This window comes from Ursus americanus, chromosome 7 (assembly GCF_024610735.1).
Source record: "Ursus americanus isolate L20-20 chromosome 7, mUrsAme1.1.p, whole genome shotgun sequence".
In the NCBI taxonomy this organism is placed as follows: Eukaryota; Metazoa; Chordata; class Mammalia; order Carnivora; family Ursidae; genus Ursus; species Ursus americanus.
Window position 1 is genome coordinate 1,682,106 of NC_142133.1, and position 27,811 is coordinate 1,709,916.

General features: G+C 45.9%; 1 protein-coding gene across 2 annotated transcripts in view; it reads right to left on the minus strand.

Annotated features, from left to right (window-relative positions):
* Positions 1–27,811, minus strand: part of SH3RF3 (SH3 domain containing ring finger 3) — a 385,024-nt gene that overhangs the window by 128,909 nt on the left and 228,304 nt on the right. For both annotated transcript variants that reach the window (XM_045771844.2, XM_045771845.2), the window contains exon 3: positions 9,492–9,587. In XM_045771844.2, the coding sequence (XP_045627800.1) occupies positions 9,492–9,587 (96 nt within the window). The remainder of the gene's footprint in view (positions 1–9,491; positions 9,588–27,811) is intronic.

Genomic DNA, 27,811 nt, shown 5'->3' on the forward strand with positions numbered 1-27,811 from the left:
TTTCATTTATTTGCCTAACTCAAGATTTTCGTTTCTGCCTCCATCGGTTTTCCAGGATCTAGAAACAGCATCCCATCAAGTTTTCTCTAACACCACGCAGGATTCATTCAACACCAAGACTGGGGTTAATGAGTACTGGACCCAACAGAGGGCTGGGGTCTGGTTCCCCAAAGTTGTAATTCTCTGGGCTCCCACTGGCCCTGGGATGAAGTTGCCCCCCGGCTCTCTTTCTGGAGCCTAACCTTGTTCCCCCATCTCTCCCACCATCCGGAATACAGCCCCCGGAGACACGCCTGCAGGGGCTCCAGCCTCCAGTGTCCGGAGGACTAGGGCTCCTTCTCTCAAGTCAGTGAGGGCCATGCACCGTTGTGGGAGGTCATGAAGGGTCCATGCAGGAGCAGCAGAAGGGCAGAGGACAGGGCAGAGCTGTCCTAGGGCAGCAGGAGCAGAGGACAGATCCACCATGTGGGCATGCTCCCGGCTTGAGAAACAGGCTTTCTGCAGAAGCCACACTGGGGTGCACCTAGGTAAGTGTGGGGCGATGAACGGCAGAGCTGTCTTTGATGCATTTGCAGTTTCAGAGGGAGAGAAAATGGACTTCAGCACATGCTCAACCTTCAAATTCCCTCTGCCAGTCCCTCACACCTGCTTGGACCTGGGCTTCCTCCCATCATTACCTGTAGCCTGGGAGCCTTCTCTCTTCTGAGTCATCTTTTTTTCCAAACCATCCTTCCTGGTCACCATTCTAGATCCACAGCTGGTGGCCAGTGCCTTTATCCTCCCGCAGCACCCTGCAGCCCACTAGCACCCCCACATGACTGGGCCCCAAGACCAGCAGCCCTTTGCCCGCCCTTCACTTCCTCCCTCAGCTCCTGTATCTCTCTCACCATGCCCCACCATCTTCCCCTAGAGAAGCCCCACATGGCCTCTGTTCATAAGCCCCGAACCTTGTCATTCTCAACAAATAATCTGCCAAGTATCTGAGAGCAGAACAACTCGGCGTAAACTCTGAACATCCCCCCAGGCCTCGGTGTGCCTCAGAACTTTCCCCATTCACCTCCTCCTCCCTCTGCAGGATGGGTTTCTCCCCTGTCCATCAAGGTGGGCCCTCACCCCCTCCCGGCTCTCCTGCAGCGGCCACTTATCAATTGTCCCCTGCAATCCCTTGGGTTTTATCTCTTCCCTCTCCCTCTCTCCCCTTGGGGTGTCCCATCCAACATAAAACTGAGCAAAGTGTTCCCGTGACTTTGATAACCACTGGAGGTGTGCCCCTTTCCTGGCTCTTCACCAGAGACCTCACTTATCTGCCTGCTCACCCCTCCAGGTTAATCTTGGTTTTGCTGCACAACAGGATGCCTTCATAGGCTGGTGGGGAACGGACGCTTCCACAGAGGAGAGATTTTCCTTAGGGGTCCTCTGAACATGGCCGTCATTTCATATAATTTCCTTCTTATCCAAGTGAAACACACACGGAACAAAATTAAACAGCACTGTAAATGGGCAGCCCCTCCTGTCGGGGCTCTTCCCAACCTCCTAGGTCCCTAGCGGCCTCATGGTCAGGCAGCCATATGGCTGAGTTCAGGCCACGGCCTGTGGGTGGTGGTCTGACGTCCACTGCCAGGCCTGGCCCATGAAACTCCCACTTTATCCTCTCTCCCATGTGTTAAAGATGGCAGAGCCCCATTGGCAGGGTCTCCCTGGTGCCTGTGTGAGCCTGGCCAACCAGAACAGCCAGATATGACCCTCTATTGCGGGTAAGCCCTAGGGTCTCAGGGTTCACCTGTCACAGCAGGTACTGATACCTCAACTATTAAACTCATCTCTCTTCCCAACTTCTTCCCTTCCTGTACCACACCTGACTTCCAGACACTCCCTTCCCTAGACTCAAACCCCTATGGATCTGGTCCTTTCACCTATGGAGTGTGGGGTGTCCCCAGGTAAAGGACTCAGGAGAGACACCTGCGAGTCCCAGAGTCAACCTGTACCTTTTCAGGTGTGGCCAAAACCAGCCACTCTCCCAGCACGTGTGCGTTGAATAAATCATCAAGAGCATGAGCAAGCCCACTTCAATTGGCTTGCTTTCCCATCTTTCCCATGCCTCCAGGGAGCCCAGAGGGCCATCCCTTTATCTACATATTTGCATTAATGTGTGTCTGTTAAATAAAGGTTGACATACGACATACAAGAGGGAAGGAAAGAACTCCACTTCCGAACCAGGATTCCTGCCAGTCAGCACGAAGGTGGAACCGTGCTGCCCTGGCATCTGGGGCCGGCCTCTGGGCCTGGGTGTGTTCAGCGCTGACAGCACAGCCTCCCTCTAACGATGTCACTCCCTGTCCATAGGATGAACAGTGTTCACCTATGTGTCTGCGTATTTGCATCAGCACAGAGCACAGGAGAGCCAGTTTTCAGGGGTGGGGGGCTCACTCTCCCACTGAAACCTGCCAGTGCACCTCGTCTGGGTGCCAAGCCCCAGGAATTCAAAGGGGAAGGAGACAGATGGGGTCCTGCCTGCAGCACGCTCTCAGATTGGGTGGGTGTGAACAGTCCCTACAGCTGGGTGAGTGCAGGGCCTGGTGGGAACAAGGAGGAAGACCTCACCCCAGCAGGGGCAGAGGTCAAACCAGAGGTCTCTCACAGAGAGGTGTGGGAGCTGGCCGAAAGGGTATGGGGCTCAGCCTCAGGAGCTGTGTGAGTGAAGGCTGGAAGCGAGACAAAGGTGTCCCCATCCCCCCTCAACTGTGTCCTCAGACTGTGAGGAGTTGGCCCCACGCAGCCATGAATCCAGGGCAAGTGGAACAGGCAATGGCACACAGCTGTGAGGGGACAAGTCTGTGCACCCTGCAGTCCATTGGGGGGAAGTGAGACCCAACACAGGAGTGAGGGGAGGTGCTGGTCGGCCTGGGAGAGGACCAATAAAGGAAGATCTGGGCAAACTCCAAAATCCAGGAGCAATGCAAAGCATTCTTTCTTCTACTTCTAGACAGCCAGTCCCCATGTTAGGCCCCCTCTAAACATTACGTCGTGTGTCTTTAAAGTTAAAAACCAGTTGGATCCCATTTCCTCCCCCTCCCTGCCTCTCCTCAGTGTGCCTCCAAGTCCTCCAAACAGCCTCTGGCTCTGGACCATCACTGCATTTGGCTGGCTGCAGAAGATGGCCCCTGGCTAATTCTTGTGCTGATCTCCTGACCAGCTGTCACTCCCACAAACATGTATTAAGCACTCATTGTGTGTAGTCACTTTGCTAAATGCAAAGGGTATTAAAAATGAACAAGAGAAGGTCCATGACTCAAAGGACCCAATCTGAGCAGAAGAATGAACAAGTTTAGGAAATGCTGGAAGCCTTGCACCTTGACACGAACAGGGTCCTAGGGCTCAGGGAATGGTTTTATGGAGCGAGGACCATTGAGTTGGGTTTTGAAGAGTAAGAGGAGCTCTACGGGTCCTTGCATAGGGGCCCTGAGCTAGTAAAGGCAGTGTGGAAGTTTGGGTGGCCAGAATCTTGGGTGCCTGGAGAGGGTCTGGTGCCGCCATACTAGGTGGAAGTTGTGAAGTTGGGTCTTGTCATCTCACGGCAGTTTTGGAGATCACCACCTTGGAGGACACAGAGCCCAGGCTGGGAGGGAAGGAGGAAGCTGGGGCTTGGCGTGGAGGGCAGGGGAGGGTGGATTTGAGAGAAACACTGTTCAGGCACGGTGCGCAGGGCAGACTAGTGATGAAGAGGACCAGACATACCCCCAACTACAGGAGGGCTCTCCTCTTGGACCCTTCCTAGCTGCATCCATTCCCACAGTGGCCCATCCACATGCCAATGACCCCAAGTTAGTGTCTCAGCACAGACCTCTGTCTTGAGCTTGACCCCTGCACACCTGCTGCCTACCTGACATGCCACTCAGATGTTTAACAGACACCCGAGGCCAGCCAGCCCAGAACCGGCCTCCTGGTCTCCGTACGCCCCTGCCCACGTCACCCTTCATCTCCCAACTCAGTTGATGGTGATTTCATTCCTCCAGCTGCTCAGACCACAACTGGATTTCTTCTACTTCATAGCCTCCCATCAGTACTTCCTGCTGGTTCTACCAGCATAGAGCCACTGATGCCTTTTGCCATTTCTGTGGCTACTACCCTGGCCTGTGCCAGCCTCACGTCTCAGCTAGAACAGTGCAACAGCTTCTTGATCTGTCTCCCCTCTTGCCACACACGCTCCCACCCCCCTACTCCATCTATGCTCAACACTCATGCCAAAGTGATCCACTGAAACCTTAAGTCAGATCATCAAGCTCAAAAGTTCTTCAACAATTTCCTATTTCACCTACAACAAAAGCCAGAGTTCTTAAAAAGGCCTTCAAGGGCCTATGTGATCTGACCCTCTTCACCTTATTGACCTTACCTCTTACTACTTGTTCCCTTGCCCACTTGGTTTCAGCCACTTGGCCTTTCTGGCTATTCCTCAAGCAAGCATGAGGGTGGACCCACCGTGACAATGTAGCCAACCACATATACACTAAGCCTGAAGAGAAGCGAGTGTTTAAATATCCTACTCCACAGAAGTAAACCACCATCGTGACATCTGGTAACTTCGGAGGTCTTTCTTGGTTGACTGCTGGCGATCTAGATCTCCCCACCGCTCTGCCTAAACAACTGATCTTCTAAACGTGAAGGCAGAACGTGACGCTATGTTCACGGCATTTCATCATTCTTTTCAACTGTGTTTCCAGCCTATCATGGTCTTTGGGATCTTAATTCTGGCCCCATGGAGAGGTTTTCCTTACAGACAAACATCACAGGCAAATTTCCTAATGTGCCTTCTAGGTCTCCATGCAAATCCCCATTGAGGCTCAGAGCAGAACAGGCAGAGCACAGCCCTGTGTCCTGTCTCTGGATCTCTCCAGACTGAGGCCAATTCCCGTGAACGCTCTTCAGGAACAGCTTTCAAGTGAGCCACCTCTCCCATCATGTAGCATGTGAATATCTGCATCACTTGTCTCGTTGACATTACCCAACTGCACACCTGGCTCAGCTCAGAAAACCATGGTGGGGCTGCTGTGACTGCACAGAAATAGGGGCATGCCTGCCTTCAAAGAGCTCCCACTCCTGCTGGGGAGTGAAAAAGAGCACTTGTGAGAAAACACTCAGAAATATGAGGCCAAATATGACCAATGCCCAGGAATGACACAGAGAACTTCAGTAAACACATGAATGGACCAATGAGCAATTATTCACTCAACAAACCTTTATAATAGCAGAGCAACTACAGAGATGGCCTTAGCGAGCCCACCTCATGCCTGGTCTGTACATTCTGTTATTGTCTTGAAGCCTTGCAACTATCCCCATGAGGTCCATGTTATTGTCCTTGTATGAGAGAGGAAATAGGCTCAGAAAGCATGAGAAATGTGCCAAAGGTCACACATCTAGTAGACAGTGTTGAGCCTAGTGGTGTCTACCTCTGTAACCCATGATGCTCTGAGCTGCCCCGAGGCCCATTCATGATTCTGCCCTGGGGTTGCCATGGCCCATGAGAAATAAGCCCTGCTCTTAGGGGATGACCTGAGATCCACACTAAGGGCAGATGCCAAGCATGCCATCTTGCAGCCCCATAGAAAAGGACGATGGGTCTGGGTTGGCAGGACCTCTGGTTGGTTCTACTCACACTGCAGGGTGGAATTCCAAAGCCAGACCCAGCCATGTCAGGACATGAAAAGGGCAGAGTGCCTCACATGTGTTCCTACAGCACATTTACCCCATGGCAGGCAGCACTGAGCCCCCACACATGGAGGAGGAGGGCTCCCTTGCTCCCTGGGCCTGAGGAATTCTCTCAGACTTGTTCACTCTGAGAGAGGAAAATGATGACAATTCCTCTGCCCTCTGGAGACACAGAAGGAAGGCTGTGTCATTGTCATGTGTTTGGGTTTATCCCCCCAGGGCCGGAGCAATGCCAACTCTTCTCTCTGTTCTGAGTGGACACCAGCGAGGCCGCCCTGCCCCACAGTCACCCGACAGACAGGCAGGGGTCAGCAACACGTGCCGTGGGCCCAGTGTGGAGATGGCTGTTGGCTGCTGATTGTTCATGAAACCAACAGGGAGAAAAGAACAAGGAGGCAGGTTGAAGACACAGGGCCAGCGGCTGGGGAAGCAGGTATGGGAGCTGGAAATGTGGGGAGGTCAAAGGCAGGGGAGGAAGTCACACGGGAGCGGCGAGGACCTGAGGGTGAAGGAGCCAGGTGCAGGCACAGTCAGTGCCTGAAGCCAGCTGGCCCAGGTTGCTGAGGCGGATACCGTGGCAGCCAAGCCCCCGGGCACTACGGGGAGTGTGGATGAGAGAGTTATTTCTGCAGCACACCAGAAGTATAAGATATTTCTGGAGACCAGGACCGCCTTCACAGAAGATGGGCTGCCAGTAGCTCAAGGCCAGGCCGGCTCCAGCCTGGCTTCACACCATCTGTCCCACTGTGGCTGCTCGGCAAGCCCAGGGGGAAGAAACGGCCCTGTGTAGGAGAGGACTGTACCATCTGCGGGACAGAGGTGCTCGCTCACTTCTTACGGAGCCGCCTGGGTCACGCGTGAGGGCAGGAACTGCCTCAACGGGGAGGTCAGGTTCAAACGCCGCAGAAGACGAGAGCTCCAACCCCTCGGATCTCAAAGGACTGCTCGGCCTCCTGGAGGGAAGACAGCCTGAACTCTGCAACCCCCGAAATCCACCCTAAGGCTACGAGGGGGCCAGAGCCACTCAAGTACTTCAAAAGGGAACTGCTATAGAAACAGTGAAATGCGGTCTCGGAAATGCCCATTTGGGACTTCTTGTCTTCAGGGGTTGCTGAGTGAGAAGTCAGGAATCTGTTCTAGAGCGGATTAGGGGTGCTGTGGCTGCAGCTGGGGCTTCGAGGGCAGTGGGGTGAGCTAGGCACTACACTGGCCATGGCCCTGCCCAGGAAAGAGCAGGGTCTAGAGGAGCAAGGCCCCTGCCCACGGTTGCTTTGGGCCCTGCTCTGCCACTGCTCCTGGGAGGAGAGCTGAGCACCCCTGAGCCTCAAGGGCCCTCAGGGCGTCCTCTCCGAGGAAACTCAGAAAGGGGTAAGGAAGCCGTGTTCAGAGCAGAGGCAGGATTGTCACTGGGGATATAGGGCATGGAGGGCTTCTTGGCCGGAAGGAGGAAGGAGCCTGCCTATATGTCCTCAAGGGGGGAGTACTTGAAAGTATGTCTCTGGTGGCTGAGCACTCAGGCCCTGGGAAGGCACACGCAGGCCAGTCTGCCCTTTGAGTGTGTCTGTGGAACTGAGGAGAGCCCTCAGAGAGCCCAGCTGGTTGGTTTCCCAGCCCTGAGCCCAAGCCCTCAGCCTCCGTGACGATGCCTGAGCCCTTTCAGAGGTTGGGTAGCTGGTGGGCCTGAGCTGGCCTCCCCCAGGGGGTGCCTGTGTGACTTGCCTTGGCATTCCTTATGGGATTTTGTCTTAGCTTCTTAAACTGCACTTTCAAGTGCACAAAGGTTAACTGTACACCATTTTACAGCTGCTCACAACTGCATAAGCACTCCCGAGATTAAGATATCAAACACCTCGGCCTCCCAGAGGCCTCCCTCTCACCGCTTCCCATCAATCTCCCTGCAGAGGCCCCGCTGCTCTGCTTTCTCTCACCCTGGAGTAGTTCTGCCTGCCTTTGAACTTCCTAAAAGCAAAAATCATACATACTCTTTTGTGTCTGGCTTCTTTCAAAAGATTCATCTGTGAGATTCAGCCATGCTTTTAAGTGCGGCAGTCTTCCGTTCATTTTCTCTGCTGGGTAGTATTCCATCATATGGACATACCATCCTTTATTTATCCATTCCACTGCCAATGCAGTGTTTCCGTTTGGGGCCATCAAAATAAAGTTTCTATAAGCGTTTCTGCGTATGTGTTTGAGGACCTTCGTAAGTCTGCCTGGGAACAAAAGCTCCCCCGGTGACAAACGTCTCGGGAGCCACTCATGCACCAGGTTCTTCAACCTTCAGCAGCAGGCTGAAGGACACAGCCCTGGAGACTGGAGCAGATGCACATGTGGACGCTTGCAAGGTGTTTGGGGAGCGCGGACTCCTACAGTGTGCTAGAGAGGGCTGTGCACGTGCGTGTGAGCTTTGTGCACGAGTGTGTCAGGGTGTGTACGAGTCCCTACAGATCTGAGTGTGTGACTGTGTGCGAGCACTGTGGGTGTGTGTGTGTGGACTTACAGCTATTGTGCGAGAGGGTCTCAGAATCTCCTGGGCAGTGTATCCAAAATTACTGTAAGAGAACCACTGGGCCACGGCATTTAGGGAAAAGAGAGGAAATGACCAGAGATGAGGCTAGAAAAACAGATGAGGGTCAGACTGCAAAGAGTGGTGGATGCCTTACCATAGCATTTGGACTTTATTCTGCTGGTGACAGCAATCACCAAATGTGCTTAACACCTAGTGGCATCACACACCACTCAGTAGCTGTGGCAAAGCCGGCTAGGTCACCTCCCAGCAGGTAGAGCCCCACAGCAGGCAGAGTGAAGTACAATTTCCTAGTAGGGGTACCGGAGGGCAAGGTAGTGAAGCACGGTGTCTACAGCAAACAGCCTGTGTTTATGTTCCAGTTCTGCCATTTATCAGTCAGGGGACCTTTCTGTGCCTCTATTTGCTCATCTGTAAAGTGGGGACATTCCCGGCTTTCATATGCCAGGGTCATTGAGAAAATTAAATGAGCAAGTACTTGAAAGTGTTGGCACAGAGTGAGCACGCGGTAAGCGTTAGCTGAAACGATTTGTATGGAAAATGCGGTGATTAATAGATTAGTGTGTGTTGGCTCATGGATGTACACACATGACTTGCACTGACAAATGGCACACACACACACACACACACACACACACACACACACACAATGGGCAAACAGTCCTGCGTACACAGAAACAGCCCACAGCGAACAGGGCTTTACAGGTCAAACACTCAAAGATGCTCCGGGCTCAGCCACTGCCCATAACTTACTCACTGGAAACCGAGAGCTCCTTAGTTACAGAAAGGAGACAGGAAATGAACAGGCCCCAAATCATCTTCGCTTTAGGGACTCGCAGCTGGATGAGCTGCTCAGTCACCCAAGTCCTGGGAGGACTGCAAACGGCCCACTAGAGCCAGCGTCCCTCAGCTCTGTTTGCAGGGATACAGGGAATGCTGCCTTCCCCTTTGGGACCGGGGAGACCAGAGCAGCGGTACCTAGGAGAGTCTGGGGAAAGTGGGCGCCAGCACAGGATTTCCATGAGAAGTGGGGAAAGCCCGCCTCGGAGGCCTCCTTCTCTGCCCACGCAGTAAGACGGTCTGCAGCCAGGCCTGGGACAGATGATTTGAGGAGCCGACGCGATTCTCAAAACCCAACACAGCCCCCATCTTCCTCTCTTGGAGAAGGGGGTCCCAGGCCAGGAGTCCACCCCTGCCCCCTGCCCTGCCTGGTGAAACCCTCAGCAGGGTGGAAGAGGAAGCGCGTCTGAGAGCATGATCTTACCTCCACATAAAGCAAGGGGAAAATCCCAATCTTGTCTCCCAGCATTCCTTCTGCCCAGTTGTCATCCACTCTTCTGATGACGGTCAGGATCTCATCCTGGGGGTGCCACAGCCCATCGTGCACACAAGCACGTGGACACGCAACAAAACACACACAACAAAAACAGAGACCAGTCAGTGTGGCAGGAGCTAAGAAAAGGTCCTAAGCAACGACGCAAAGAATGGTTTATTATCCATTCTGGGATATGACATACAAACAACCCGCCCTGACATCTTGGCCCATGGTCTCCCGCTTTCTCTCTTACATACTGATTATAGCTGCAAAAATCCTTAAATAGAAAAGTGTGGTAATTTACAATATGGCTAGCATTTTAAAATTCATGTTCCTATTATTTATTTACTGAAATAAAATTATTTTGAATAAAAATAAATTCAGCAAGTACAAAGCTTTTTAAGTTTCTGGCTCCATCCATGAACAAAAAATGACCCAATCCAATTCCATATATTTAGAGTTGTGGGTACAAAAAGCTTTGGATAACCCTCCTAAATTCTTTGGCAATGCAGACAATGCCAAGTATAGATGCACAAAGTGGAAACAGATGGAAGGAGAAAGGAAGAAGCATGAAGCACGAGGAAGAGGAGCTTTCCGGGGAGACTGGCAGCCTGGCAGTTGTGAGGAAGGACGTGCCTGGGATGTCTTCACAGGTGCCAGGAGCTACAGGCACACATGACACGGGGTGCGGCGAGGTGGGTGGGAGAGAGAAAGTACTGAGCAGGGATGGAGCGCAAGGGGAACCCATCAGGGAAGGGGACTGGGGAAGAGAGACAACACAGGCAGCAGCAAATGTCAAGAGAGCCAAACAAGGATGCCACAGACAAAATGGCACCTACACCAGGGGTCTGTGGCTGGCCCCTGTTCCCTCTCCAATATCCATCCTCCTCTCGGTATGCAGGGTATATAATGGAACACTCCCCCTGCCCCCATCATGGACTGTCTGCCAAACTACCCCCACCCCATGCCCCACCACATCAAAACCTCCCTGTCACTCGTCCCTCAACCATCTGCTAGAGGACCACCTGGCCCATCTGGGGCTTGTGCTAAGAAGCTGAGGGCCAGCCTAATGGGGTAACCCCTACTGGATTGGAAGGTACCATCTGAGTCTTTAATACTTTAATGTGAGGCAATAATACGGGACTTGTAGGCCTCTCTCAGGTCAGAGGCACATATTAGGACAGCACACTTCAAGAAATTATCAGAAAAGCTGGCTTCCCTGTGAGCTAAGGGGCCACACAATTTTGGGGTATTCATCCGGGTCAAGGTAGAGTCATCTAATGGGAGTGGGATATGCCTTTCAGAGAACACATATAGGTAAAAGCAAGGATGAGTGTCTGTCAGGGGAAGCTCCTCGTGGCCGATTCCAAACCTCTCCTCACCTAGAGGTACAGAGTAGAGTTTAGGAGCAATCATACCCCTCATTTCCTCTGCCCTCATCCCTAACCTCCCAACTTCAAAAAATTCCAAATTACAAAATTATCTGTGATTTTAGGGTATTCCTTCTCTCAACTGATACAAGCTAGAAAAATGCAATAGGTACTACAAGGGGATCATATCATTTCACATGTTACAGGGTAGTTGGCTCTCAGCCTACAAAGTGATATTTGTAAGGGTTCCTTTCTAGCTCAGCTGTTAGAATGTATGGGCTTTTCTGGTAACTGTTGGGCCAAAGTGGCCACTGGCTTGAGGAGAGATGTACAGAAAATGCCCCTGAACTCCCATGCCTTGCTCACCTCACAAGTTCACAACTTATAAGAGTCCTGGGCCTGTGATGAATTCAACTCAGATTCAACCAACGGGAGGCCCCCAGGACTTTGCTGACCATGCAAAGGGAAAGGTAATTGAAGGCTTCCTACATGTCAGAGTTTTGGCAACAAAAAAAAAATAGCACAAAAAAGACATTTAATTTTGTAAAATTCGAAAGAAGAAAATAACAGGTTAATTTCTGGGGAAGGCCTTTTGAAGTATGATAACAATGCTTTGGCTACACAAAAATGAAATTCTCTATGATAAAAACAGCAAAAAACAAAACAAAAAGGCAAAAACCTAGAAAAATACTTGGAGGATATACGAGAGACAAAGATTTAATATCAATACTATATAAAGACTTAAAGACACAATAGAAGAAAAAGAAAAATGCTTTAAAAAGAAAAACAGGCAAAGGGCAAAAATGAGACAGCTCACAAAAAGGAAGAAAAGCAAATTGCCATTTGACATATTTTTAAAAGTTATGACTCACAAATAAAAAAAAGTACAATTGTAAACTAGAAGAGTTCTCTTTTTCTTCATTGTTCTATTTCGCTTATCAAATTAGCAAAGAACAGAAAGCCACCACACAGTGTTGGTCAGCATGCAGGGAATTGGTACTTTATCATTTTTGGTGGAGATAAAAATTTATAGCAGGCAGTTTGTCAGTTTCTATTAATGATCAAAGCCTTCATACCCACCTGATCTAACAACAGCATTTCTAGAGAGTCTACACTAGAAAAATCAAAGTGTGCAAAAAGATTTAGCTCTGAAAATGTTCATTACAGTGTTGTTCAATTAGATAGAAACTAAAGGCAAATGCACAGCAAAAGAGATTTGGTTAACTAAATTATGGTATTGTCCGCCAATACTATTCCCAACTCCAGCCCACTCTAGCCATCCTATACTACCTAAGAAGGAAGGGGGAAATGGAGACACTTGTGTGGAGTTCATAATCTAGTGGTACAGGCTCCTTAAAAGACTGAAACCCAATAATAGGACCATAGGACTATACAGCACTCCCCCTTTCCCCAAGCACCACCACCACATTACTAAAGGCCAATTTATAGCAGTTCTTTTTACCTGGTACATCACATCTGTCTATCAAAAAAATTACTAGATATACTAAAAGGCAAAAAACCCCAAAAAACCAAAAAATACAGTTTGAAGGGATAGAGGAAGCATCAGAACCAAATACAGACATAGCAAGGATGTTGGAACTATCAGATAGGGAATTTATTTATTTATTTATTTTTTGAAAATAGAAGCTTAGATAATTGATTTTAGATCTTTCTTTTTTTTTTTAAGATTTTATTTATTTATTCGACAGGATAGAGACAGCCAGCGAGAGAGGGAACACAAGCAGGGGGAGTGGGAGAGGAAGAAGCAGGCTCATAGCGGAGGAGCCTGATGTGGGGCTCGATCCCATAACACCGGGATCATGCCCTGAGCCGAAGGCAGACGCTTAACCGCTGTGCCACCCAGGCGCCCCCAGATAGGGAATTTAAAACAACTATGATTAATATGCCAAGGGCTCTAATGGATTAAGTGGACAGCATGCAAGATCAGATGGACAGTGTAGGTAGAGAGATAGAAAGTCCGAGAAAGAACCAAAAAGTAATGTTAGAGATCAAAAACACCATCACAAAAATGAAAACTGTTTAGACAGGCATACGAGTACTCTGAACATGGCCAAGGAAAGAATCTTTGACCTTAAGGATATCTCAATAGAAACCTCCAAAACTGAAACACAAAGAACAAAAAGAACAGGATATTCAGGGACTGTGAGATAACTACAAAAAGTGTAAAGTATATATAATGGGAATGTCAGGAGGAGAAGGAAGGGAGGAAGGAAGGAAGGAAGGAAGGAAGGAAGGAAGGAAGGAAGGAAGAAAGGAAAGAAAGAAAGAAAGAAAGAAAGAAAGAAATATTTGACACAATAACAACTGAGAATTTCTCCAAATTAATGTCAGACACCAAACCACAGATTCAGGAAGTTCAGAGAACACCAACTAAGATAAAAGCCAAAAAAACCCACTTAGACATATCAAAGTACTGAAAATCAAAGATAAAGAAAAAATATTGAAAGAGGCCAGAGGGGGAAAAATCATATTCATAGAGAATCAAAAATAAGAATCACACCTGACTTCTCTAAAAACATGCAAACAAGAAGAGAGTGGAGTGAAACATACAAAGTTTTGAGAGAAGAAAACCCACCAGCCTAGAATTTTGTACACTGAAAAATTATACTTTGATAGTGAGGGAGATGAAGACTCTCTCAGACAAACAAAATTTAAGAGAGTTTGTTGCCAGCAGACCTGCCTTGCAAGAAATATTAAAAGAAGTTCATTAGAGAAGAAAATTACGTAGGTCAAAAACTTGAATCTACATAAAGAAAAGAACACTGGAGAAGGACTTAGTGAAGGTAAAATAAAACTTTTATTTTTCTTATTATTTGTTCAAAATAAAAGTAGCAGGAATGTATTCGATTACATATGCTATGTACATATATTATATAGATCATGTATATACTTATGCATAAGGGATTGGGGTGCCTGGGTGGCTCAGTCGTTAAGTGTCTACCTTCAGCTTAGGGCATGATCCTGGGTCCTGGGATTGAGCCCCGCATTGGGCTCCCTGCTCCACTGGGAGCCTATTTCTTCCTCTCCCACTCCCCCTGCTTGTGTTCCCTCTCTCACTGGCTGTCTTTCTGTCAAATAAATAAATACATAAATAAATAAAATCTTTTAAAAAAAAGATTGAAGAAAAGAGTTAGAGAAGGGGGAATGAACCACGAGAGACTACGGACTCTGGGAAACAAACTGAGGGCTTCAGAGGGGAGGGGGTGGGGCATTGGGATAGGCTGGTGATGGGTATTAAGGAGGGCACGTATTGCACGGAGCACTGGGTGTTATATGCAAACAATAAATCATGGAACACTACATCAAAAACTAATGATGTACTGTATGGTGATTAACATAACATAATAAAAAATTTTTAAAAAAGAAGAAAAGAGTAGGATTCTTTTATTATTATAAAGTATTTTCACTACCTGTGAAATAGTATAGTGTTTTTTGAAATTGAACATTATTAATTGCAAATGTATATTGTAAACTCTAGGGCAACTACTAAAAAACCTTTTTTTTAGGTACAATTGATATGCTAAGAAAGGAGAGAAAACAGAATCACATAAATTGTTCAATTAAAACCACAGAAAGCAAAAAAATAAAAGAGAGAGAGGAAAACAAAAATAGGAATGAAAATCAAGCACAACAATAGAAATTAATATAGTAAATATTAATTTAAAAATACAAATAGTCATGCTGATTGTCAATGGTTTATATTCACAAACTGAAAGACAAAGATTGTCAGAGTGGATCAAAAAGTAAGACCCAAATATGTTGTCTATAATAAACCCACTTTGGAAAACAGTGTGGAGGTCCCTTAAAAAGTTAAAAATTGAGCTACCCTATAATCCAGCAATTGCACAACTGGGTATTTACCCCAAAGATACAGACATAGTGAAGAGAAGGGCCATATGCACCCCAATGTTCATAGCGGCATTGTCCACAATAGCTAAATCGTGGAAGGAACCGAGATGCCCTTCAACAGATGACTGGATTAAGAAGATATAGTCCATATATACAATGGAATATTACTCAGCCATCAAAAAGAATGATTTCTCAACATTTGCTGCAACATGGACAGCACTGGAGGAGATAATGCTAAGCGAAATAAGTCAAGCAGAGAAAGACAATTATCATATGGTTTCACTCATTTATGGAACATAAGAAATAGGAAGATTGGTAGGAGAAGAAAGGGAAGAAGAAAGGGGGGGTAAACAGAAGGGGGAATGAACCATGAGAGACTATGGACTCTGGGAAACAAACTGAGGGCTTCGGTGTGGGGGGGGAACGAGATAGGCTGGTGATGGGTATTAAGGAGGGCATGTATTGCATGGTGCACTGGGTGTTATACGTAAGTAATGAATCATGGAACTTTACATCAAAAACTAGGATGTACTGTATGGTGACTAACATAATATAATAAAATATATTATTATTAAAAAAAGAAAACTAGAAAAAGAACAAATTAAATCCAAAGTAAGCAGAAAAAAAGAAATAGTAGAATTTAGAACAGAAATCAATGAATTTAAAAACAGGAAATCAATAAAGAAAATCAACAAAACCAAGAGCTGGTTGTTTGAAAAGATCGATAAAGTTGATAAGCCTCTAACCAGGCTAAGAAAAAAAGAGAAGGAACACAAATTACTAAGAACAATCATGAGAGATAGAACATTACTACAGATACTAGGTATTAAAAGGATAATAAAGGAATATTATGTACAATTCCATGGCCACAAATTTGATAACCTAAATGAAATGGACATTTAATGATGTAATCTGCCAAAATTCAATAAGAAATAGACAATCTGAATAGGACCATACCTATTAAAGAAATTGAATCAATAATTAATAAATTTCCAAAACACAAAGCACCAGATCCAGATGAGTTCACTAGTGAATTCTCCCAAACATTTAAAGAAATTATACCAAATTATCTAACAATCTCTTCCAGAAGGTAGAAGTAGAGGGGTGACTTCCTAACTCATTTTATGAAACTACCGTTACACTAATACTGAAACCAAACAGAGACACAGCATGGAAAGAAAACTACAGACCAATATTTCTCATAAGCATAGATGCAAAAATCCTCAACAAAATATTAGCAAATTGAATACAAAATGTATAAAAAGAATTATGTAGCATGACCAACTGGGATTTATCCTATGTTCAACATTCAAAAATCAATTAATATAATTCATCACATCAACAAGCTAAAGAAGAAAAATCATATCCTCATGTCAATAGATGCAGAAAGAGCATCTGACAAAATCAAACACTGACTCATGATGTAAAAAAAAAAAGGCTCTTAACAAGTTAGGAACAGAGTGAAACTTCCTCAACTTATGAAGAATATTTACAAAAAAACCTAGAAGTAACAGCATAATGGTGAGAAACAAGAAGCTTTCCCACAAAGTTCAGGAATAAGGCAAAGATTTCTCCCTCACCACAGCCTTTCAACATCATAGTGGAAATCCTATCTAATGCAATAAGACAAGAAAAGGAAATAAAGGGCATACAAATTGGGAAGGAAGAAATAAAAGCTGTCTTAGTTTGCAGATGACATAATTGTCTATGTAGAAAATCTAAAAGAATCAATGAAAAAACTCTTGGAACTAATTAGCAATTATAGCAAGGTTGCAGGATATAAGAGTAATATACAAAAGTTACACACTTCTATATACTAGCAATGAAAAGTGGAATTTCACATTAAAAACACAATACTGTACATAAGCACCTGAAAAATGAAATGCTTACGTATAAATCTAACAAAATACCTACAAGAGCTATATGAGAAAAACTGCAAAAATTGGATAAACAAAATTAAAAAACAAAACAGAGAGACGTTCCATGTTCATGGACAGGAAGACTCAATATTGTCAAGATGTCAGTTTTTCTCAACTTCTAGATTTAATGCAATTCCAATTAAAATCTCAGCAAGTTATTTTGTGGATATTGACAAGCTGGTTCTAAAGTTTATTGGAAAAGTAAAAGACCCAGAATAGCCAACACAATCTGAAAGAAGAACAAAGACTGACACTATATGACTTCAAGCCTTACTTAAAATTACATTCCTGAAGACAGTGTGGTATTGGTGATAGAATATAAAAATAGATCAATGGAGCATAAGAGAGCATTCAGAATTAGACCCACATAAACACAGTCAAGTGATCTTTGACAAAGGAACAAAGGCAATACAATGGAGAAAAGATAGTCTTTTCAACAAATGATGCTAGAATGATTGGACATCCATATGTAAAAAATGAATCTAGACACAGACCTTATACCACTCATAAAAACTAACAAAGTGAACAACAGAATAAATGTAAAAAAATATATAAAACTTTTAGAAGATAACATAGGAGAATATCCAGATGGCCATGGGTTTGGTGATGACTTTTTAGATACAACATCAAAGCCTGGTCTATAAAAGAATTGATAAGCTGGGCATCATTAAAATTAAAAATTTCTGCTCTGCAAAACAGTCAAGAGAATAAAAAATAAGCCACAGATTCATGAAAAAATTTGCAAAAGACATATTTGATAAAGGACTATGGTCCAAAAAATACAAATAACTCTGAAAACTCAACAGTAAGAAAACAGAGGTGGCTGGCTGGCTCAGTCAGTAGAGCATGTGACTCTTGATCTCAGGGTTGTGAGTTCAAGCCCCACACTGGGCATGGAGCGTACTTAAAAAAAACAAGAAAACAAACAATCCAATTTAACAATGAACTAAAGGCCTAACAGACACCTCACAGAAGAAGATACACAGATGGCAAATACGAGTATGAAAAAATACTCCATGTCATATGTCATTATGGCAAGGCAAATTAAAACAACCATGTGATGTCAGCACGCACCGATTAGAATGGCTGAAATCCAGAACACTGACAACACCAAATGCTGGGAAGGATGTGCAGTACCAGGAACACTAATTCATGGCTGGTGGGGGATGCAGAATAGTACAGCCACTTCAGAAGACAGTTTGGTGGTTTCTTACAAAAGTAAACACACTCTTATCTTATAATCCAGCAGTTACACTCCTTGGTATTCAACCAAAGGAGCTGAAAATTTATATCCACACAAAAACCTGCACAGGATGTTATAGCAGCTTATTCATAATCTAAAGCTTGGAAGCAGTCTAGTGATGTCCTTCAGCAGGTGAATGGATAAATAAACTGGTACATAAAGACAACAGAGTATGATATAGTGCTAAAAAGAAATGAGCTATCAAGCCATGAAAAGACATGGAGGAAACATAAATGGATATTACTAAATAAAAGAAGCCAATCTGAAAAGGTTACATATTATGTTATTCCAACTATGTGACATTGTGGAAGAGGCAAAACTATGAGACAGTGAAAAGATCAACGGTTGTCAAGGGTTGGGAAGTAGGGAGGAAAGGGATGAATCGGTGAAGCACAGAAGATTTTAAGGTAGTGAAAATACTCTGTATGATACCATAATGGTAGATATATGTCATTATAAATTTGTCCAAATCCACGGCATGTACAACCCCAAGAGTGAACCCTAATGTAAACTATGGACTTTGAGTGATTATGACGTGTCAGTGTAGGCTCAGTAATGGTAACACACGTACCTCTCCGGGGAGGGGTGCTGAGAGTGGGCGAGGTGCTGACAGAGCAGCATGCACATGTGGGGCTCGGTTATGTGGGAAATCTCTGTACCTCGGCTCGATTCAAGAGTGAAACAAAATTGCTCTACAAATTAAGTAGTTTTAAAAAAGGTAATAGCACCATAGAGTGATGAACTCGAATAAACCACAGCACACTACAACAACGCAGCTGCAGTGCACAAACGTAACGCTGAGAGAAAGCAAAACTGGACACAAAACAGACAAGTACGGTCCATGTATCTGAAGCTGAAGAACAGACGCAACTCATCTACGTGTTAGGGACATGGGAAGAGGGAAAGGTGGAAAGCCTGGGGTGTTAGTATCTCACCATTGGGTAGACAGTATAAGCATATTCTTTCCAATCATCAAGCTGTATAATTTTGATTAGTGGACTTGATGGGATTTTATGGTTTATTTAGATTAAAAGGTTTTTTTTAAGGTAATAGTCCATCCAGTGTAGACAAGTCACGTCATGCCTTGAGTACTGCATTTGGTCCTAACGCTTCTCTAAAGAGACATCACATACTGAGGAAGCCAAGCATTATGTGGACAGTCTGAAATCTAGTCACAGAAAGCCAGAGAAAAAGTAGGATCACTGAGCCTGAGACATGAGCAAGCTGGGTGGGGGGCATGGGCACTGTCTTCCAGCTTTGGCGTCATTACCACACTGAAGAGCTGGGCTCATCCAGGTCACCCGGGAGGCCAGGATACACACTAACAGCTCCAAGTTACTGAGAAGCAGACACAGCTCCATGTAAAGGAGAGCTAACCAAAAGCGGGTGTCCCCTTTCAGGCCAGGGGCTTTGTCATCACTCCAAGGGTTAAGCAGTGCCAACTTGCTCCTCATGGGGCCACCAATATGCAAGCATCCCCTAAGAGCCTGGCATGAGGAAGAAACTATCCCTTCCCAAGATAAGCTCAACACTTGGTGGGAGAGGTCTGCTCATAAAGAGATGGACATTATCCAATACAATGTAAGTATGGTGAAATCCCAGCACAATGCAATAAGTGGGGTTCAAAATCCAACCCTGTCACTGTGCTACTGTGAGGTTAGTGAAATGAGCAGGTGGAACCTGCATGGCCCCATCTGCCTCTCAGATGCAAATTCACTGTAGTCCCTGCTGTGGTTTGGTGGTACCTGGTGGCAGGTCTCTGATCAAGCCCAAATAGTGACCGGGGTGGGGGGGCGCAATTCTTGTTCCTGTGGCTGGCTGGGGTTTCATGGCAGTCGTAGGATTTAGAACAATCCTTTTTTTTTTTTAATAATAATTTTTTATTATGCTATGTTAGTCACCATACAGTATATCCTTAGTTTTTGATGTAACGTTCCATGATTCATTATTGCAATCCTATTTAGCTGGCATGGATTTTGTCGGGAAGACTGGGCTGAGAGAATAGCGGGTGCAGGAAGCCAGCCACTCTCTATACACACAAATAAGTAACTAAGTTTGCCTAGGAGCGTTGAGAAAGGTTTCCTACAGTTCTGCCTCTAACCCAAACTCACACAATGGAGACAGCCTCCAAAGAGGAACATTTGAGTGCTGGGCAATGAGAAAATTCACTCTAGCATGTCAGAGCTACCAGCATGATATCTGGTGTGTTCTGGAAACAGTAATAACTTCTCCTGCCACCAGTGCAGGGTCAAGGAAACAACGACCCTTTTTTCGTGGCTAGATCACATCGGTTTTCCGATTCACTGTCGTATTTCAAAAAGCTGGAGCCACTACTTCCAGAACGACAAGGAAAAGGGGAAATCCCTGCTCTGTGGCCTCTTTGGGATATAGAGAACTGCTTCCTCCTCAGACACTAAATGGGCTTTCTATATGACAGCGGTGAGACTGAGCTATGTGGTTCAGACCCGAGTTTTCAGGGGCTGTTTCATAGAGAATACCATCCCCTACATGTCACACTCGACATAGTGGGCTGCTGGCAGCCTTAGAACAAAGCCATGCTGAGTGGGACGCACAAGGAACCACACGGTGCTTGGCCTCTGTAGTGCCATGCTCTCTACAAAAGGTCAGCAAACCCTTCTAGAAAGGGCCAGACAGCCAATATTTCAGGATTCTGAGGCAATTCTGTCTCTTCACGTATTTGACTCTTCTGTTTTGGTATGAAAGCAGCCAGAGATGACATGTAAATGAAGGAGTCTTGGTATGTGCCAATAAAACTTTATTTACAAAAACGACAGCAGGTGGGTAGGATTTGACCTGCAAGCACTAGTTTACCAACACTTGCTTGATGTAGTTGAGTGAATGAAATCTAACGAGGTACCACTGATAGGAGGGGCACACAAGTTTTGGGCCAATATGGTAGCATTTGAGGATTTTATGGATCAGGTGCTCCCACCACAAAATTTCACTTTCAGATGCATGGCTCAATTTCATTCACGTTTCCTTCTTTTTTTTTTTTTTTTTGAAAATTTTTTTTTATTTGAGTGTGGTTGATGCGCAATGTTACGTTAACTTTAGACGTACAAGGTAGTGATGCAACAAGCTTAGACATTATGCTCAGTTCACAACTATAGCTCCAATCTGTTGCCACACAACACCGTTACCATATGATTGACTATATTCCTTATGCTGTGCCTTTTATTCCCATGACTTACTCATTCCATACCTGGAAACCTGTATCTCCCTCTCCATTGCCCTCATTTTGCCCATCCTTCCACCCCACCTCCCTTCTGGCAATGACCAGTCTGTTCTTTGTGTTTACAGGTCTGATTCTGCTTTTTTTTTTTTAAATATTTTTTTATTATATTATGTTAGTCACCAGACAGTACATCCCTGGTTTCCGATGTAAAGTTCGATGATTCATTAATTGTGTATAACACCCAGTGCACCATGCAGTACGTGCCCTCCTTACTACCCATCACCGGTCTATCCCATTCCCCCACCCCACTCCCCTCTGAAGCCCTCAGTTTGTTTCTCATAGTCCATAGTCTCTCATGTTTCATTCCCCCTTCTGATTACCCCCCTTTCTTTATCCCTTTCTTCCCCTACCGATCTTCCTAGTTCTTATGTTCCATAGATGAGAGAAATCATATGATAATTGTCTTTCTCTGCTTGACTTATTTCACTTAGCATCATCTCCTCCAGTGCCGCCCATGTTGCAGCAAACGTTGAGAAATCGTTCTTTCTGATAGCTGAGTAATATTCCATTGTATATATGGACCACAACTTCTTAATCCAGTCATCTGTTGAAGGGCATCTCGGTTCCTTCCACGATTTAGCTGTTGTGGACAAAGCTGCTACGAACATTGGGGTGCATATGGCCCTTCTCTTCACTACGTCTGTATCTTTGGGGTAAATACCCAGTAGTGCAATGGCTGGATCATAGGGTAGCTCAATCTTTAACTTTTTAAGGGACCTCCACACGGTTTTCCAGAGTGGCTGTACCAACTTGCATTCCCACCAACAATGTAGGAGGGATCCCCTTTCTCCACATCCTCTCCAGCAATTGTTGTTTCTTGCCTTGTCTATTTTTGCCATTCTAACTGGCGTAAGGTGGTATCTCAGTGTGGTTTTAATTTGAATTTCCCTGATGGCTAATGATTTTGAACATTTTTTCATGGTCTGTTAGCCATTTGTATGTCATCATTGGAAAAGTGTCTGTTCATATCTTCTGCCCATTTTATGATTTGTTTATTTGTTTCTCATGTATTGAATTTGAGAAGTTCTTTGTAGATCTTGGATACCAGTGTTTTATCTGTAGCATCATTTGCAAATATCTTCTCCCATTCCTTGGGCTGCCTCTTAGTTTTTTTGACTGTTTCCTTGGCTGTGCAGAAGATTTTATCTTGATGAAGTCCCACAAGCTCATTTTATCTTTTGTTTCTCTTGCTTTGGAGATGTGTCATGAAAAAAGCTTGCTTTGGCTGATGTCGTAGAGGTTGCTGCCTATGCTCTCCTCTAGGATTTTGATGGATTCCTGTCTCACATCGAGGTCTTTCATCCATTTGGAGTTTATCTTTGTGTATGGTGTGAGAGAGTGGTCAAGTTTCATTCTTTTGCATGTAGCTGTCCAATTTTCCCAGCACCATTTATTGAAGAGACTGTATTTTTTCCACCGGATGTTTTTCCCTGCTTTATCAAAGATTAGTTGCCCATAGAGCCGAGGGTCCATTTCTGGGTTCTCTATTCTGTTCCATTGGTCTATGTGTCTGTTTTTCTGCCAGTACCATGCTGTCTTTGTGATCACAGCTTTGTAGTACAGCTCGAAATCCGGCGTTGTGATGCCCCCAGCTTTGTTTTTCCTTTTCAACAGTTCCTTGGAGATTCGGGGCCTTTTCTGGTTCCACACAAATTTAAGGGCTGTTTGTTCCAGTTCTTTGAAAAATGTCATTGGTATTTTGATTGGGATAGCATTGAAAGTGTAGATTGCTCTGGGTAGCATGGACATTTTAACTATGTTAATTCTTCCGATCCATGAGCATGGAATATTTTTCCATCTTTTTGTGTCTTCCTCAATGGCTTTCAAGAGTGATTTATAGTTTCTAGAATATAGGTCCTTTACGTCTCTGGTTAAGTTAATTCCTAGGTAACGTATGGTTTTTGGTGCTATTGTAAATGGGATGGATTCCCTAATTTCTCTTTCTTCAGTCTCATTGTTCATGTATAGAAATGCAACTGATTTCTGAGCATTGATTTTGTATCCCGCCACATTACTGAATTGCTCTATAACTTCTAATAGTTTGGGAGTGGCTTCTTTTGGGTTTTCCATATAGAGTATCATGTCATCTACGAAGAGAGACAGTTTGACTTCTTGTTTGCCGATTTGGATACCTTTTATCCCTTTTTGTTGTCCGATTGCTGTTGCAAGGACTTCTAGTACTATGTTGAATAATAGTGGCAAGAGTGGACATCCTTGTCGTGTCCCTGATCTTAAGGGAAAGGCTTCCAGCTTTTCCCCATTGAGAATGATATTTGCTGTAGGCTTTTCATAGATGGTTTTTATGAGATTGAGGAATGTACCCTCTATCCCTACACTCTGAAGGGTTTTAATCAGGAAAGGATGCTGTATTTTGTCAAATGCTTTTTCTGCATCTATTGAGAGAATCATATGATTTTTGAATTTGTCTTTCTGGATAAAATCTAAGACACTAATAGATTTACGAATGTTGAACCACCCTTGCATCCTAGGGATGAATCCCACTTGGTCATGATGGATAATCCTTTTAATGTACTGTTGGATTCTATTAGCCAGGATCTTGTTGAGGATTTTGGCGTCCATATTCATTAGGGAAATGAGTCTGTAATTCTCCTTTTTGATGGGGTTTTGATGATGTTTCACGTAAGGTGCTCGTTACTCGCTGTGGGTCAGTGTAATTTCATATGCTGTTGTATGACAGTGGCTCTCTTTTGCATTCAGGTGGCCTCAGGGTGGTCCTAAGTGATGGTAAGTTTGGGCTATGAACATAGCATAATTATTAAAAAAGTATACTGCTTTTCTTCCCAATGCTCAGTGGGTAATACATTTGCAAAGGAATCAGGTACCGTGGTAGGCCTGCCATCTAAAAGGGGCCTTCAAACTGCATTTCTTTTTTTTTTTTTTTAAAGATTTATTTGTTTATTTGAGGGAGAGACAGAGAGCAGAGCAGGAGGGGCAGAGGGAGAGAAAGAGAGCGAATCCCAAGCAGACTCCCAGTGAGCAGCCTGATTTGGGGCTCGATCCCATGACCCTGAGATCATGACCTGAGCCAAAAACAAGAGTCAGACGCTTAACTGACTGAGCCACCTGGGCACCCCTCAAACTGTATCTAACTAACCTGCCCAAAGTTTGTGCATTTTTTCCTAGCCGGGGAAAAGGAGATCTGCAAGCAGATGGGCTGTGTTAAGAACAGAAGCTGTGGAGCACGGCGCTGACCCACAGGGAAGGTGGTGCCTCAGCCCACACAGAAGCCCTCTGCATGCCACTGAAGGCTTTTCAGCCCAGCACCAGTCCTTTCATACCATTTCAGAAATACAGTTCAGTAAATGTCACTGCTCACACATCAGGGGCTCAGCCTGAAACAGCCTATCCACTGAAAATCTCGGAGAGTTCCTTCCACAAGTCTGGATAAACCAAACTCCGAGGGCCTCCTATTTCCCCTAAATGAGTGCTGTGGCAACAACACATACAGAGCAGCTAGAAACATCCTTGAGGGGCCACGAAGAGCAAGCAGATTCTCCTGGAGTGCCACTTGAACGCCTCCACCCCCCGTCACCCGCACTCAAGTGGTTTCTGAGAAGCAGTGGGAACAAGACCAGGGGGAGCCCCTCCTTTCATCCCTTCAGGGCTGGCTGCCTGCTCACACCGCAGCGTGACTGGGGACCTGCACTTGTCGTCGAGCCCTTCCCTGTCAGAATGCCGGCCAGACACAGAGTGCCCAAATCACCACTCCTCAGAAAGAAGGGAAATTAAAAAGGGAAAAATTCAAAAACTCCCTCAGCCTTTTGTTGCAGAAATGACACAAATTGTTCCTCTAGGCAGTTCTAGGTGAGGCTCTTAACAGAGTCATTGCTGCCATGAACCCTCTGCTGTCCTACTGACGACTTTGGGAGCCATGGTGCTCCAGAACCCAAGACTGTCCTGTCTCGCACACCCCATCTCACTTCCAGAGGCTGTCAGAGGCCTGGGACCACTCATAGGAAGGCAACGCTCTAGGAGAGGCAGACCTCTGGTGGGTCTCGCCTGCAACCACTGGGTGGGTCCAGGTGGAAGTGAAGAGGTCAGAGGTCAGATGTCACACCGTCCTCAGTGCATGCACCCACACGCTACATACCAACTCACACCACACCACAAACAACACACACACGCACACCACACTCACACACACCACATGTACACACACATACCATACACACACCACACTCACACATAGCACAGGCACACACACGCCACACTCACAAGCACCATAGTCACACACACACCACACCTGCACACACCACAGGCACACATATACACGTCCTCTAGTAGGACGGAAGCTCAGGTGCTGTGAGGACCGTTCCTAGTGCGCCCACTGTGGGCTGTGAGCACTTGAAGGTGGGACTCTTCCCAGCCACTGGCCCACCTGGAACACAGTCCAGCACTGATAAACATCTGGTAAGTGAACGAACGGACAAAGAGTCTGGACAAGAATAAACTTACACTCTCCATAGCAAATGCAGCTGACCTCTTGCCCAGGCCAAAGCAGAGTGCCTGCACTCAGCCTCACTGACAAATATGCATTCGAAGTCCTGTGTGACCTTCACTGTCCCAAGATGGGGACAGGCAGTTGGTAATGCAGGATGGCCAAGCTCAGGAAGCCTGCACTCCAGCCATGAGACAGACAACTGTCACATAAATATACATACTACCTTCTCAGGAGAAGAAAATGGGGGTGTGGAACGCTGGGTGGGGAGGCTCCATCAGTCAGGGGTCAGGGGTCACTCCAAGGGATGTGCAGACAGGTGGGGAGGGCACTCAGGCTGTGGGGAGAGCTGCAGAGGCCCTGGGGGAGCCAAAAGGATGGACGGACAGGGGCCGGGAGTCCAGTGTAGCCACGAGTGGAGCGAGCCAGGGGCAGGCTTGGAACTGAGCCTGGGAGGGAGATGGGCTCTGGGTGAGGAAGGGCCTTGTGGGCAGCACAGATTCTGATGTTGGCTGCGAGGAGACTGGAAGCAGGTGAGGCATGCTCCAGTCGCAGAGGGGACAATAGGCTTGGGGTGCCCATGGGGAACCAGGGAGACTGGGGCACACTGTGGGAGGTTAGTCCTGGGGGAAGAGCTCACGTTCTGCACAGGTCTGAAAATATTTCCTGACAAAGCTTCAGACATACAAATATCTTCCTATCTTTTTTTTTTTTTTAAGATTTTATTTATTTGTGTGAGAGAGAGCGTGCACGGACAAGTGGGGGGAGGGGCAGAGGAAAAGAGAGAAGTAGACTCCCTATTGAGCAGGGAGCCCAACACGGGGCTCAATCCCAGGACCCTGGGATCACGACCTGAGCTGAAGGCAGTTGCTTAACCGACAGAGCCACCCAGGAGCCCCTCTTTCTATCTTTACGCAAATCTGAAAGATTCCCCATCGGTTTCTCTGACCCTCAGCTGCATGTCCAAACAACAGTTTGGGCAAGGACATTCCTCAGCAGCCCGTAGGCTGCCACTGCTCTTCCGGTCACCTCCTCTGTGCTCGTGCTTGGGGTTGGTCACCTCAGTAAAGGTGCCTCCTCCATTCAGGCCGAGTGGGACTCAGAGGTGGCTGGAAGGAGGGAACCAGGAGCCAGGAGCCACAAATGTGACTGAGATTCTCTGGTAACTTCTGAGGGTAGCCTGAGCGGAACACTGCACTGAGCCTCATCCCACTTTGTTTCCTGAGTCTTTCCAGCCCTGAAAGCATTCCCAATGCCCCTCAGGAAGAAGCAGAGATGGGGGCGCCTGGGTAGCGCAGTCGTTAAAGCGTCTGCCTTCGGCTCAGGGCGTGATCCTGGCGATCTAGGATCGAGTCCCACATCAGGCTCTTCTGCTGTGAGCCTGCTTCTTCCTCTCCCACTCCCCCTGCTGTGTTCCCTCTCTCGCTGGCTGTCTCTCTGTCACATAAATAAATAAAATCTTTAAAAAAAAAAAAAAAAAAAAAAAAAAAAAAAAGGAAGAAGCAGAGATGACACCGTGGGCCTGGGTGCCCAGTGATGGGGACAACAGTCTTGACACAGAGGCTGAGATTCCACACCCCCTGGGCAATAAATACCCTGAGCGATTTAGCCACCAGAAAAATAAGGGTCTAGCCAACTAGCCAAATTTTCATCTAAGTAGTATGTGACTTAGGAAGGGTGTTTGTTTTCCTGTGAGCATTTTGGACTAACATAAAAGTGGTAAGTATCTGACTGAACTTCATCTTTTCCTGAAACAGGAAGAAAGCAGAGGACAGAAAGCAAATATTTATTGAATGCCTATTTTGAGCTTGGTTCTCTAAATGCCTTTGCTCACTGAATCCTATTATCAACTCCATTGTACAGTTAAAAAAAGAGACTCAAAGTCTAAGTCTATGTCCCAAAGTTACCATTTAATAATAAAAAAGTGTCCTGATTTGTATTCTTGTTTACCGACCCTAGAGCCCAAACTGTCTATACTGGATTTCTTATCTAAGCCTGTCCCCTGGAGCAGAAGAACATAGTTTGGGATTAATGTTGGGGTAATTCACATAGGAGAGAAGTCCCACACTTTTGGGAGACCATGATTAAACAGTCAGCAGCATAATAAGATCACATGGAAGAGTGCTGTGACCCCAACAGCAGAAAAGGAGGG